The 15447-nt window shown below is 41.5% G+C and overlaps 1 protein-coding gene across 3 annotated transcripts in view; it reads left to right on the forward strand.

The window, feature by feature from the left end:
• The first annotated feature begins 875 nt into the window (after positions 1-875).
• LOC132882262 (NACHT, LRR and PYD domains-containing protein 12-like) overlaps positions 876-15447 on the forward strand; it is a 56654-nt gene continuing 42082 nt past the window's right edge. For 2 of the 3 annotated variants that reach the window (XM_060915541.1, XM_060915542.1), the window contains exons 1-6: positions 876-1015; positions 5906-6048; positions 8558-8674; positions 9073-9189; positions 11108-11161; positions 13126-14895. In XM_060915541.1, the coding sequence (XP_060771524.1) occupies positions 5996-6048; positions 8558-8674; positions 9073-9189; positions 11108-11161; positions 13126-14895 (2111 nt within the window). In that variant the 5' untranslated portion in view covers positions 876-1015; positions 5906-5995. Of the gene's footprint in view, positions 1016-5905; positions 6049-8557; positions 8675-9072; positions 9190-11107; positions 11496-13125; positions 14896-15447 lie in introns of those variants that run through there. The other variant, XM_060915543.1, reaches the window with a different exon arrangement.

Raw genomic sequence — 15447 nt, forward strand, 5'->3', positions numbered from 1 at the left:
CCGGTTTCCCCCACAGTCCAAAGACATGCAGGTTAGGTTAACTGGTGACTCTAAATTGAGCGTAGGTGTGAATGTGAGTGTGAATGGTTGTCTGTGTCTATGTGTCAGCCTTGTGATGACCTGGCGACTTGTCCAGGGTGTACCCCGCCTTTCGCCCGTAGTCAGCTGGGATAGGCTCCAGCTTGCCTGCGACCCTGTAGAAGGATAAAGCAGCTACAGATAATGAGATGAGATGAGAAAAAAGATCTGTCAATGTCATTACTAGTAATTACAAATAAGCACATTAATAAAATGGTAATTGCTATTGCTATCAGGGGGTTACAGATTTACAGGCAAGTTAAAAATATATACAGAGTTCAGTGCAAGCACTGATAGTCCTATTAGCTTTCAAATTGGGGGAACACAGTATAGAATACACATATTGGCTTATTTCATTCTGAAAGGCACAGAATGATGGCTTGCTGCCCAGGAATTTACCTCTGTGTATGTGATATTTAGCCATTAAAATGATAAGGTTAATGATGTGTGTGTGTGTGTGTGTGTGTGTGTGTGTGTTGCTGTGTATGACAAAAAAAAAAGCGAGCCAGCGCTGCCAGCGCATTACACTGAGTGCAGCGGATCACCACTCCAACACGGCGGCCCGCGTCTCGTCTGCGCTTTTAGAATTTACACTGGATGCTCCGCCTACGTAATAGGATGTCTATGTTTTTCATCCCTGGCCCGTTTTCATGCCTGGATAATGAGAGAGAGAGAGAGAGAGAGAGAGAGAGATTTATTTTCCTGCCAATCTTCTGTCCCGCACTCCAGTCCAGTAGGTGGCGGTAATGCACCTTTAAGCTGGCTGCCAACCGCCATTATTCAACCCGGAAGAAGAAGTTGTTGTTTTCCAGAAGTGAAAGTGTTTCTCTTTCAGCCTCGGCGCCATTTTATTGCTGCTGGAAAAATAAAGAAAAAGCTGCAACAGCAGGCGGAAACGGGGACATTAATGTCCCCCAGCATGGAGTGCTGAGTAAAAGTAAGTGCTGTGTTGGAGAGAAATGTGGTTGTGTTTGACTGAGCTCGTGTAAAAACAGCAGTAAAACTGCGGAACTGAAATCCTCTTCCCTGTAAAGCTGCTGTTTATCGGCTGTGTGTTCTATATTCGAGTTTCTCTCTTCCATTTCTCATCTATTAAACACTCAGAGAGCTTGAATGACAATGAATGTAATTGTACATGTCGGCCTAAAGGGCTCTTTCCAGGCCTGGGATTGCGTCATTTTAGGGGCGGGGCCACGTGGCCTTTTGTGCTGTCAATTTTTTGAGGGCACCGAGGCCATAAAATAAAACAATGATTTTAAGTTCATGTCTATAATGAATTTAATTTAAGGACTAATGACTCTTCTGAGGAAGATTGGAGTCCCGGTCAAAACTATCAGGCAGGTAAAGAAACATCTACAATATTATGTCTGAAGATAAGAAAATATTGAACACATCTAAACTTATCAATCCATCACTCACTTCAAAAACTGTAAAACTTATTAAACCTTTATCCTCCCGTAATTTTTGTTCAATTGACACCGAATGTGCAAGAGCATCTTCAGACTGTACTACTACGCAGATTTTTGATTCATCAAAATTGAGCTGGGGGCGGCACGGTGGTGTAGTGGTTAGCGCTGTCGCCTCACAGCAAGAAGGTCCTGGGTTCGAGCCCCGGGGCCGGCGAGGGCCTTTCTGTGTGGAGTTTGCATGTTCTCCCCGTGTCCGCGTGGGTTTCCTCCAGGTGCTCCGGTTTCCCCCACAGTCCAAAGACATGCAGGTTAGGTTAACTGGTGACTCTAAATTGAGCGTAGGTGTGAATGTGAGTGTGAATGGTTGTCTGTGTCTATGTGTCAGCCCTGTGATGACCTGGCGACTTGTCCAGGGTGAACCCCGCCTTTCGCCCGTAGTCAGCTGGGATAGGCTCCAGCTCGCCTGTGACCCTGTAGAAGGATAAAGCAGCTAGAGATAATGAGATGAGATGAGAAAATTGAGACTGGAGTTCATCAAAATGTTTGACTGTAAATGGAACATATACTAGCATGCAGGCTACTGATTAACCCATAAGAGCCCAGACCCATTTCTCAATCAAGGAAAATTATTGAGGAAATAAAATGAACTAAATAGACGACAAAGAAAACATTTCTGACCTTTTATTTTTTAAAATAGCACTTTCATGTCTCAAGATCTGAAATATTAAATTGCAAATTTGCAGAACACTGCAACACTATTACACTGTTAACCCCAAAGTTCATTCTGTGCAAACAGTTTGAGTAAATTCCACTTTTAAAGATTAGTTTTATTGCATTACTTAAACAGTGCGAGTATATGAAGAGTATATGAGACAGTCATTGGGTTACTCATTTCTGTAATTTAAACAAACTAAAACTATCCTGTTTTACCTCAGGCCACAGTGCTGCCCTGCTGTGATTGGCTCAAAACTCAAGACAAGTCTGTGCTTGTCCGTTGACGGCTCCAGAGGAAGTTGCGCCATTTTCTAATTTACACAGTGCAATTTAAGGTCTTTGCACTTTTGACAGCAAGCTAATTAGCATTTGTTAGCGGCTACAGTCGGTACTCGGCATGTTAAAAGTGGGTCAACATTGTAACGACATAACGCTACTGTACAAGCAATGCTTATTTAACGGTAACAAACTTAAGCCCTATATGTTGAAATTCCTCTCTTATTCATTTGTTAATTTATCACACAGTCTTACCTCAGTCAACTTCTTCCCTCCTTCTGTGAAAATTCAACGTCTCAGACGCGGACACAAATGGGCGGGGGATGTGTTTGATTAAGTCTCCTGGTTGGCTGGTGATAGATTGGTGTCATTATAGAGGGGTATCGTGTGACGTCACCGTACCGTGAGATTTTGTTAGGGCGCCATATTGGAAGACCTCAAGTACATGCATACATACTCACAATATAAAACAAACTATGAGTGAGAGTGAAGTGACACGATGGCTGATAATTCTGGTTATGTGAGTACATTACCAGCTGCAGAAAGGGCACGGTATGTGGAGAAACTGGCTGTGATTGATGGGTTTGACCCATATGATAAGACTCGCGGCAAGGGAGAATGGAAACATAAGGAGGACCGGACACCAATTCTGCCATCTGTCTGCTACCCAGACATTGTAAACTATTTGTTGTTTACACCCAGTGCCTACACTGCTGATGACTTGAAAGCCTACAAAGGGCTACAGTCTTACAATTATGTTGTTAGTGGCTTGGTTCGTGATATTACAGCTGTTATTAAGAATAACCTACACATAGTTATGGCCAAGGTAATCTTGTTGATATTTATCTTATAATAATATATCTTTTCAGTTGAAAAATTAATACTTTTTGTTACTATTCAGGTATCCATAATTTAGGTTAACTTATCCAAATTATACATATGTATTTATGATATATGCCTACACAACAACTATGCTTTATTTATATAATAGGAGGGAGAGCAAGCCCCAAACCATCCTTTATTATTATTATTATTATTATTATTATTATTATTAATAAATTGTAGAAGTCTGGGAGGCTTGCTCCTCATACAGTTATCAACTTGGGGCCAATTTAGCATGTTTTAAATCTGAATTTCTTGCGTTTGCTTACCTCAAAGTGTCCGCAGATCATGCACAGACTTATCCATTATATCCACAGTTTTTTGCCAAGTCTCTCACAGGTTTCTTTCAAGTCTACTGTTGGGCCAATAAATCATAAATAAAACAGCTCAGATTTGTTTAAGTCGTTTGCCACTCCACTTTATTCTCGTGGGTTCACATAGCGCTGCCGTTATTTCCCCCAATCACGGGTTTGTTGGTCTTCCAATATGGCGCAGGGTCTGTTTACTTCCGGTTTCGGGTGACGTCAGTAATATCCCTCTATAGCACGTCGGAGCGGTTCATGCCTGGCTCGAGTCCGATCCACCACTGATGAGTTGCCCAATAAGAATCCAGAATGTCATCAAAAGACGTATTTTTTTCTCAGTAGACGCAGGTGATGTTAAAGCCTATTGGCAGTCACGAGGCAGACTACAAAACCACAGGGCATCAAGGCCACTGTGGCCTTACGGCAGATATTTCTTTCCAAGGGCACAAGGCCAAATTGAGAGGGCACGAGGGCCGTGGCCCTCGTGAAATTCCTGCCCTGGCTCTTTCCTTTCCTCTGTTCTCTGCCTGTTCCTTCTGCAAGCTTTCATTGTATTCCGAGGCTGCTTGCTTTGCAGATTTGAGCAGTTTTCCAGACACCTCCGCCTCGTAACACTGTGTCGATAAACTCGTTAATCTTACGAGACGTCGGATTCACAAGTGTTTGGTGAGACGTCTGACTCCTAAATTCGGTCTTGATGTGACGCGCCATGCTGAAAGCCCTTTCCACATCACAGTTAGAATTTGGCAGCACCAACAGCAGCTTCATCAGCTGACAGAGCTCCCTGACCCTCACCTGCCCTGAGCTCACAGATGTGACTTTGGACAGCTTCCCCCAGAACTCAACTGGTAAATTCTTATAATTTGGCACCAGTGCTTCCAGGTTAGATGAGACATAATCCAGGACTTCTAAATGGACTTGTTTTCTGGCATTGGCCTTATTTACATTTGGGAATCTGCCAAAGTCAAAATCTGCTCTGGTTTCACATCATCATGGTTCTCAGGATTGACCACTGACAGATTCGTCAAGATTTGATCTCTCACTGGGAATTTTTCCTTTATTTTTTGAAACCTTCTGACGTAGAATGCTCTCACATCTCTGTAGAATTGCTTTGTCTTGTGACTGGAGAGTGCTGATTTTCACATCGGAAAATCACGTATTTGACGGAAGATGGATACGATGTGTTAATAGTACCTGAAGATACAGCAGTAATTGAACAGCGTAAATTTTGCTCATGTTGTGGGAGAATCTCTTTCACATCCTATAAATACAGAAAAAAACGATGAGTCGAGAGAGAGAACTGGACGGCGTGTCCATTCATTTGATACTGAAATCATGTTTTTAGATGTAATATAACATCACACGTGTTTCAGTGGACAAAAAGGTAACAACAAGATTCAGAAATACACAGGGAAGTTTATCACAGAGTGATTTATAAATTAATCTCGCAATGGCCTTTTCCTTCGCGCCAATTCCGTGATTACTGTAGGGACTTTACCTTCAAATTTCAAACAGGTTCAGTTCACCTTAAAATCAGCTCTCTGTAAAGGGACACCGCAAGAAGATCATAGGTTCTGGAATTTTGGAAAAAATCTTTTATGGTTGCAGAGATGCAATGATTTTAGGAAAAAAATAAATAAAAAATAACTGTAATTACGTGCTCACACACGCACACACACGCGCGCACACACACCACTTAACATTATAGCACAAAATAGAAAGGGTGTACGTGGTCTAAATTGTTTCTGTTTGAACCAGAAAAGGTTGTAGTTTTATGAGCGACTTAGTTTTGGAGGTGAATCGTCACAAACTCCTGCCTGTTGCGCGACACCTGCTCCTGCCGCTCCAGCACTGTAAAGTGAAAGTCATTTATTGCCATTATTTAGCCTTGTGCCTAGCAAGTGCGCTTACAAAGGTGATAATTACAAAGAGACGCTGCTTTATTATAACTGTGAAAGTCGAACACCAAATCAGTTTAAAAACAAAACAATGATTTGTACCATGTATGAATTTCCTGGGTTCCAGAAAATGGCTGGAGCAGCTGCTGCTCTTCTTCATGCTCTGTGCACTGACCGACTGATCGATAGGTTCGGGATGAAGCTTGCTCGCTTGCTCTAGATTCCGTGAGATTGTATGTAATTTGCGTGCATCAGGGAGCCGCTATCAATATGTGGGAGACTCCTGGAACTTGCGGGAGACTTGGGACGTCTGTAACTGCATGTTTGATTTTGTCTTTTCTAGGAGTGAAATTCCTTCCAGCAGAAGAGATCCGCGTCTTCAGGAATCAGCAGGGAGTCCATGAGCTGTGTGTCCATACACTGATATTCAAAAATGGAGAGCCGGGATCTGGACACAGATAATGTGACCCCACCCTCAGAAAACCGGTAAACTGCCATGTTCTAATATTTTAGTCATTAACTGTTATTTTTTTCGCGGTCCAAATCCTGCGCTCTGATTGGCTGGCGAGCGGGTCCGTATCCTACGTTACAGACCCCAGTTACGGACCTCTGGCGACTCGCTCGTTCACAACAACAAAAAAACATAGTAGCATTTTTTTTGTCAACATTTCTCTTTTTTTATGATTTATTTATAAGATTATCAAAAATCTTAATTTTTGGCAGCATTTCTCAGGAGAATAGCATTAATTTTACAGCATGGATAGCGATAACGACAGTGTTCACAGTGAAAGCGAGTTTTACTCCCCTGAGGAAGAAGAAATAAAAGAAAACATTTCAGGAGAAAGCTAAAAACCTCTAACTTGCTAACGCCGAGCAAAAACATGGCTGAATCCTGAATGACTCCTATTTGTATAAATGGGGGACTACATAGGCGGCAAAATGTAGTTTTTGTTTTTTTTTTTCTCCTGCCATGGAAGTGCACTTGTATACTGAGGAGGAAGCCATTTGCATTACAGCCGTGAATGAGGATTCAAAATGGCGGCTCACCTCGGCACGGTTTCCCCTTTCGGGCGCTCTCGTTTTCTGTTAGAATTTGGTACAGAAAAAAATAAATATATTATTTACCAGCTTAAGGTCGGTCCGTGTGGTGAAATCCCGTGACCTCGGCCCTGAATACTGACCTCTGCCCAGAGGGCCTCGCTCAGTACTTTTAAGACCTTGGTCACAGTATTTCATGATACGGACCTCCCAGCTGGGAAATAACATATATATCTGAAATATGGAGTGAGTAGATATGAGAAGAATAACTGAACACAAATTTATCCTCCGAATGAAAAGTTCTCAGTCACCACTTTAAACGTTCAGATTCTGTTCACTGTCAGTAAAATGATGTTCTTATAAAATAATAAAGCAGTTAAACAGTAAAGAGTAGGTATGAGACGATACACTAAAGCCACGATACGAGTCGTATCCCAAAACAGGCTTCACAGGACCAGACTGATGAGATGGAGAAAGATTATTTGAAAGTAAATTTCCTTTACAGAGGGAACCCACGGCGAAAAATAAACAGAGGAGAGAAATATTACATATTTTGCACGAATGCATTTTGACTGCGCTGTACTGTCTCACTGTGTTGCATAAATCAGTGCTTTAAAATTCTTTTTTTATTCACGCTCACTTAAGGGCGCAACCATATTTCCATTTTGTGGGCGGTGTCAGAGGTCAACATGCCGTAGAATCATCGACAGGTTTCCTGTATCTTGATTGGCTCGCTGCTCCTGACACCGCGATGTCGCCGGATGAACAAAACCTTGTTGAAAAATAGCAGGGTGCAAAACCTGAGGTTGCAAAAATAATCACCGTGATAATACGGGAAAGTGTTTTTTCTGTGTTCCATTGCTGACAACCGAGTGACGTAAACGACTTGCTAAACAGTGGCTACACAACTTGGGAACAGGTCACACTTTAGAAACTCTTCTTTGGCAGAAATTCTGTTTGTGAGGACGATCTTGAGTCCGATTGCTTTGAAAGGAATCTCCAGGCCGAGCTCTTGGGCTACGCAGGTCACGTTCGACTCAAACTCGATGCTGTGCCAACAATATTCCAACACCGTCTACGGAAAAGGGGTTCAGGCCGTGCAAGCCGATGAGCTGGAATAGTACAGACGTTCAAAGAGAATGTATATATTTTGGCACTGCCTAAAAGCAGAGCTCCAGATGAGTGTAAAATGTGTTAGTAAATAATCCCACGTGATTTTTATTTTTCAAGCAAATTAAAAACCCATCTATCTTCTGTAAATAAAGAGACAAATTGAATTGTGCGGTGCTCCACGCTTCACCTGCTATAAACTCTCACTCAGCTTCGAGCTGTCACAAGCCTATATTTAGACCATATACACTATTGTGGCACACTGCATGTCTATATCTGCATTAACACGTGCAATAAATAAATAAATCGGCTCGTCCATACCGCTGTCCATACTGACTTGAAGATAACTCTTTTTCATCTGACTAAATCCAGGCTCACAAGCATGTTTACATCGCCTGCACTTAACTTCCGCTACCTGGCCATCAGCGACTTGACGTCATATTGGTTGCCCATGTGCAATAAAACTTGACGTGTTTTGGACCTTTAAGCGCTTAAAGCTACTTATGATGGCTAATCAGGTGGCTGCACTTGTGTGTGTGTTGTTATAATTTGGGCTTGTACTATCGATATCGATCATGTTTAAATGCTGTACCGGTCCCCTTTAATGTAGAAAGATTGTTTGATGGCAAATTGTGCTTTAAATGATTAAAATCCCAAATTAGTGTCGTCACATATGCTACTCCCTCTGCTGCTGCTGCCGAGTGTGTAAGAAGAGGTGGAGGTCATAATGAATATTGAACAGAAATATGGTGAAATACGATATGATACAAATTCATCTCGCCAGTATTTTGTGTCGGAATTCTGTGTAAGAAAAACTGTCTCATGTCCACTCTATAATGCTGTACAGTAAAGTCCAGATGAAGAGATCAGACTCACCAGAACCCAGCTGTGTCTCCATGAAGAGCGATGCATCTATGGGTGTTCCCTTTAACTTTAAAACTGGAAACCCGTCACCTGGACACAGGTAACATCCCATAATTCTCAGAGTTAAAGTCACTGCAGAGTGAAAGGCCGTGTTACACATTCCTTTATCCAGTTCAGATCATTAGCAGAATTTTGATATTTATCAGTTTGTTCTACTTTAATTAGGCCATAATCCTGCTCCAGTACTTTCAGTAAACATTTTAGAGTAATTAATATCAATAACTGTGCAGTTCAGTGTTTCACAGTGTCACGTACATCATCAGGAAGTAAATTCATCTGGATGTGGCAATAAAAGTCAGAGTAATGGTGAACAAAATCACTTAAATAAGCAATAAAGACTCATTCCACTGTTCACTGTTGGGCAAATTAAGTCAAAATAACAAATCATTCAAAAAGTGTAAATGGTTTATTTAATGGCGTGTCTATAATGCTGTACAGTGAAGTCCAGATGAAGAGATCAGACTCACCAGAACCCAGCTGTGTCTCCATGAAGAGCGATCGGTCTATGGAGTGTCCCTGGAAGTTTAAAACTGGAAACCCGTCACCTGGACACAGGTAACATCCCATAATTCTCAGAGTTAAAGTCACAGTAATGGATGTGCTCCACTGTCATTAGCAGCTGTTTTGATGTTTATTAGAGTTCCTTGGTCTTTAGTGATGCTACAATGCTTTCAGTAAATGCTTTAGAGGAAATAGTGTAAACATTTATTCAGGTGAAAATGTCTTATGGCTAATGTTTTGAATGCTAAAGCCAGAAATGGTAATATAAGCAAAAAGAACTGAACCAGCTGAAATTCTGATCTCTTATCTCATTCATCTTTGGATCTCAAACCCAAATGTCTTCAGTGTAAAGCAAAAACACAAGAGCTGGCCTTGCTGTTCCAGTACTTTTGGAGGGGACTGTCGGAAGAAGAAGAAAAAATTAGAAGCCTAAAATTAAAACAGGGACAGATTTTTCTCCAGATTCACAATGTTGATGTATTTAGCGCTGTGTTCTCTAAATAATTATTCACTTGCTCCATTTATTGCAGTAAAATTGGGACTAAATCTAGTCATGAAAGTGTTCCGGATTTTCCCGGAATTCCGGATTTTTAGATTTTCCTACAGATTTTTTCCGCGAATGACCCAGAAATCCGGATATTTGACAAAACTCTTGAAAATCTCCGGTTTTCCAAATGGAGAAATTTATTTTTCAGATTTTTCGTGTTCCTAGACGCGGCGTAATACTTTGCATCGTCCTTGCGTGGGCGCAGTCCTTAACTAGCCCAAACACAGTTCATTGATTAAAGACAGGTGTTCTTTGTTAATGGCACGCGTGCCAGAGCTCGTTAGGCGTGCCTTCAGGTGCACGTGCTAAGGCGCGCAGGACTGACACCGTTCTGCGCAAGCGCAACACAATCGCACTAGAAAGCATGTTCAAGCTGCCAGTGTAGCTGCAGTCTTTTTAGCTGCGAATTACGAGTATTTTCTCGTGTCAATAATTAGCCATGTCAAAACAAGCAAAATTTTCCTCCTCCTTTTGACGTGAAGAGAGGTAAGCAATTTATTATATATATATATATATATATATATATATATATATATATATATATAATTTTTTTTTTTTTTTCCCCATCAGAGTTGCATTTTGTGGTTTCGAAGCTAAGTTTTAGTGCCGTTTCTAGAACACAACATCAAGAAAACGTGGAAGAAACAGCAATAATGGAAGGGACAGTTTCTAAACTACCTAAAACTAGCAATGGGAATTATTTTTTGTTACATAATGCACTCAGGCTGCCAGTCAGTGTGTCTCACACACACACACACACACACACACACACACACACACACACACACACCCTACGCCCCTGATTTACATGAGAAATTTGGTATTCATTGGTGTTTAAATTTACAGACAGTACGAACTAATGTAAACAATCGGCTTCAACTCGCATAAATCTGAATTGGAAATGTTTAGTTCACTTTAGCTTCTGCAAACGCACAACTCTACTAAAAGATTGATAAACGAAGCTCAGTGTCCCCAACATTGAAACCTGAAAGCTTTAGAAACTCTAACAGACCTTTACTGTTTAACAGCACTGTTTTGGGATTTTGCTGAGTTTACCTTCAACTGTCTGATTTTTTTCAAAGTACTGAACTGTGTAGCAGGAAAATCACCGCGTTTTCTAAATGCACTCCTGAAAATTACTCATTAACTCGGGGAATTAAATCTGATATTTTTGACATGTTAATCATTAATGTACATGAAAGAAAAAGGCTTAAAAGTTGTAACTTGTTTTAGTGAAAATAAGTACTAAAATGCACTAGAATGCAGGGTTTTGCGTGTTATTAAAATATTTTCGGGGACGTTCCCCCCCCCCCCCCCCCATTTCAGTTTTTTTTTTTCTTTGCTCCATTTTCATCTGTATAAATCTGAGACTCCAGTATTAAAGGGATTAAAGTTGTTGTCTTTAACAGCTATTTTTGTTCCCAGTGTTTTACAGAAGGCAGGAGACAGAAGAGAAAAGATCTTCATCACAGATACAGGGTAAGATCAAACCCAACAACATGACCGTGACACTGATGCTCTGGTATTCTAAACCTCTCTGCTGTTATTATCTACAGGATTAGATTATAGAAAACATCACTGAGCTCTATATAAAATCTGGAGAGCTCATCGGCTCGTCAGGGTGAAGCCAGCTGGCCGCCATCTTACCACTCCCATCACGGAGCGGAACGGTCATTTAGACGACTGGAAGCGCCACAAAATTGGACGAGTTATTTCTGTAGTCGGTGAGAAAAATGAGAAGAAAAATGCCTACATGTGCAGCAGTGAACTGTACAAATCGTCAGGTCAAAGGTTGTGGACGGACATTTCACCTGTGAGTATTGATGGCTAGCGTGTGATCATTTTTACACGTGTGTGCACAGCGCCGTTTGCGTGGACCCCCGATAGGAAGAGAGGAAAAACTCGTCTGTTTTTGTTGAAAATCTGACATTGATATCTGGGATGAACACTGTGACTGTGTCAGATTATCGATGCAAATGTTCCTGACTAGATCAAAGCCAATGTCTGTCTATAAAATATAAAAAAGGAAGAAGAAATGTATGAAAGAGAAAGTGGCAGGAACTGAATAATTTCCATAAAAATAATTATAGAGCGGCGGCTACAATTATCAACACCTGATTCCTGATTATTTAGCGTATCAGATCATGTGGCACCGTTCTATTATTATCGACATTCAGATTATTTATAAAAAAAAAAGCTGTATTTGGTATCAAGTTAACAAAACATATGTCTACTGATATTGTAATATGTGGCAGATATTTACAACAAACTGAAAAAAATCTGAATTAAGTAGAAAAAGCTGAATATTTCAAGCATGTGTTTTTTGTTTTTTTTTTTATGTTAGGAATTTAATTCTGGTCTAATTCTATTTATTGCAATCGGATTCCAAATACTCTATAAACTTTCCATTCTGTTATGAATCAGAAAAAAAAATATAAATCACAGCACTTTTATTTTTTTAAAGCACTTCATCTACTTCAACAATGTTACACACACAGATCGATCCATAACAGTCGTAAATGTCCCTTAATCCCACAGGGTGTCGATAATGGTGGACACCGGTGAAAGTGATCACTATTATCGACACCTCACGTGACTTCTCAAACGCGCGTTTAGATCCAAAATGGAGCTTGTAAATGAAAGAGTAAGAAACAAAGTAGGTTTCGATGAGGAGATCATGAAATATCGGTGAATTTGATCAGTAAAAACATGTCCATGATCTTTCCACCATGCTTACCTGCGATGATAACGTCCGGGTTTTCCTCAAACTGCTGATAGTGCTAAAAGAAATTCAGTCTCAGGTAACGAGCTGTGTCATCAGACGACAAGCTCAAAGGGCGAGGAGGGGGTCTTCCGGTTGATTAATTAACCAATAATAACTGCTGTAACTGAAACTCAGCTTTGTAAAGTTTTTAAAAAAATTTTTTTAATTGGTAAATCTGAAAAGGTGTCGATAATTATGGACTGTTGATAATTGTAGCCACAGCTCTAGTAGTAAAAAAGCCATGGGGAAAAAAATCAGAGACTGAACTGGAAAAGGAAACCAATAACAGTGAAGCGGAGTGCGATAAAGAAATGTAAGGAATGGGGGTCAAGTTGAGAAAATAAGGAGGTAATGAAAGGGGGCGGAGTCAGGAGACACTTTTATTGAGGCAAATTAGATGAGATACCACGGTTTAACACACAAGCCAAAGACACGCGATGGGAGTGGTAATATGGCGGCCAGACGGCTTCACTCGTCTCTCCAGCGGGGAATAGGCTCTGAGCTCTCCAGGTTTTATATAGAGCTCAGTGGAAAAGATACAATCAAATCCGGTAAATCCATAGTGTTAGCATCCTAAAGAACGGTTATCTGTGGGAACCAGTCAGAAAAAACTGATGTTAAACTGTAATAATTGGAGCCCAGGTCTCACCACGTCTTCTTATTTCACCCCATCACACAGACACGCCCCAGAATCTCCTGCTGTAAATGAATTCCAGAAAAAGTTCAGATTAAATCTGATGAAGAAGTTTCAGTGTTTAAATGGAGTGATGATAAAGCCGGAAACGCGAGCGCTCCTGAATGAGATCTACACCGAGCTCTACATCACAGAGGGAGACAGTGGAGACGTCAATAAAGAACATGAGGTGAGACGGCTCGAGGCAGCGTCCAGGAGAAAAACAACAGAGGAAACGCCAATCAAATGCAGCGACATCTTTAAGCCCTTATCTGAAGAAGCCCAACCCATCAGAACTGTAGTGACAAAGGGCGTGGCTGGTATCGGAAAAACAGTCTCTGTGCAGAAGTTCATTGTGGACTGGGCTGAAGGGAAAGCAAATCAGGACGTCCCCCTCATATTTCCACTTCCTTTCAGAGAGCTGAATCTGATGAAGGACCAAAACCTGAGTCTGCTGGAGCTCCTTCATGTCTGCTTTAAGGAAACCAGAGAAACAGAAATGTCCAGGTTGGAAAAGGTTCTGTTCATTTTTGATGGATTGGACGAGTGTCGTTTCCCTCTGGATTTCCGGAACACAGTGAGAGTGTGTGATGTAACTGAATCAGCATCAGTGCGTGTGCTGCTGATAAACCTGATCAAAGGGAATCTGCTTCCCTCTGCTCTCGTCTGGATCACCTCCCGACCAGCAGCAGCTGATCAAATCCCCTCTGAGTACGTCCATCGAGTCACAGAGGTACGAGGGTTCAATGACCCCCAGAAGGAGGAGTACTTCAGGAAGAGGGTCAGTGATCGGAGCCTGGCCGAGAACATCGTCACACACCTGAAGTCATTAAGAAGCCTGTACATCATGTGTCACATCCCAGTCTTCTGCTGGATTTCAGCCGCTGTCCTCGAGAGAATGTTGGGTGAAGCAGAGAGTGGAGAGATCCCCAAGACTCTGACTCAAATGTACACACACTTCCTCATCATTCAGACAAACGTCATCAGAGAAAAATACTCAAAGAAGCAGGAGAGTGATCAAGAAATGCTGCTCAAACTGGGACAACTGGCTTTTGAGCAGCTGGAGAAAGGCAACCTGATCTTCTATGAGGAAGACCTGCGAGGGTGTGGCATTGATGTGACAGAAGCAGCAGTGTACTCAGGTGTGTGTACGCAGATCTTCAGAGAGGAGCCTGGGCTTCACCAGAGTAAAGTGTACTGCTTTGTTCATCTGAGCATTCAGGAGCATCTCGCAGCTCTGTATGTGCATCTGACCTTCATGAAGGAAAAGAGAAATGTTCTTGATCAGAGTCGGTCCTTTGAGACAATTTCAGATGTACACAGGAGGGCTGTAGATCAGACGTTAAAATCTAAGACTGGACATCTGGATCTGTTCCTCCGCTTTCTTCTGGGTCTCTCACTGGAGTCCAATCAGAAACTCTTAGATGCCTTAGTAACACAGACAGGAAGTAGCTCCCAGAGCAAAGAGGAAACAGTTCAGTACATTAAGGAGAAGATCAGTAGAGATTATCATCCTGCAGAAAAATCCATCAATCTGTTCCACTGTCTGAATGAACTGGGTGATGATTCTCTTGTGGAGGAAATCCAACGCTACCTGAAATCTGGGAAACGAAGTGAACTCTCTCCTTCACAGTGGTCTGCTCTGGCGTTTGTGTTACTGACTTCAGCACAGGAGCTGGAGGAGTTTGATCTGAGTAAATATATCAGTCCAGAGAAGGTAACAGATCGGGTTCTTGTGAAGGTGATGCCTGTGATTGCAGCGTCCAGGAAAGCCGTGTAAGTAAAGCTGAATAGAACTGTTCTACTGTTCCACTGTTAGAAAGAGAGAAACTGAAAGCACTTTGACAGAAACGCACTTTGGGATGTTTTGAGTTTCAGGTGATCCAGAGTGTGTTAATACAAATAGATCAGTAGATAAATGAGGGGAAAACAGCTGCATGTAGAATTGAATAAAACTGAAGTTCAGCTATTAAAGAAGTCGAAACCAGTTGATGTCATTTCAGGAGAAAAATGTTTACGTCTCACATTCTGCCATTTTGTCCCAAGAAGTGTGGAAGCTGTGAGCTGAAGATGGAAGTGACAGCCAGCTAACGAGACTCACAAACACCACATTTCCAAAACTGAACAAATAATCAAACAGAACTTTATACTGACAGTTTATTTACAATATTTACAAATTACACCGCTATTGCAGGCTCCGATGTCCCGTAAACACTGAGGGTTTTTTCTGTGTAAAACCTTCACTGAGTGCAGTGTGAGGGTTTTTTGTTCACATCCCTCCACATTAAATTTGTGTTGTAGCTGAAATGTAATTACACAGACGCTGGG

Source organism: Neoarius graeffei, chromosome 2, assembly GCF_027579695.1.
Source record: "Neoarius graeffei isolate fNeoGra1 chromosome 2, fNeoGra1.pri, whole genome shotgun sequence".
In the NCBI taxonomy this organism is placed as follows: Eukaryota; Metazoa; Chordata; class Actinopteri; order Siluriformes; family Ariidae; genus Neoarius; species Neoarius graeffei.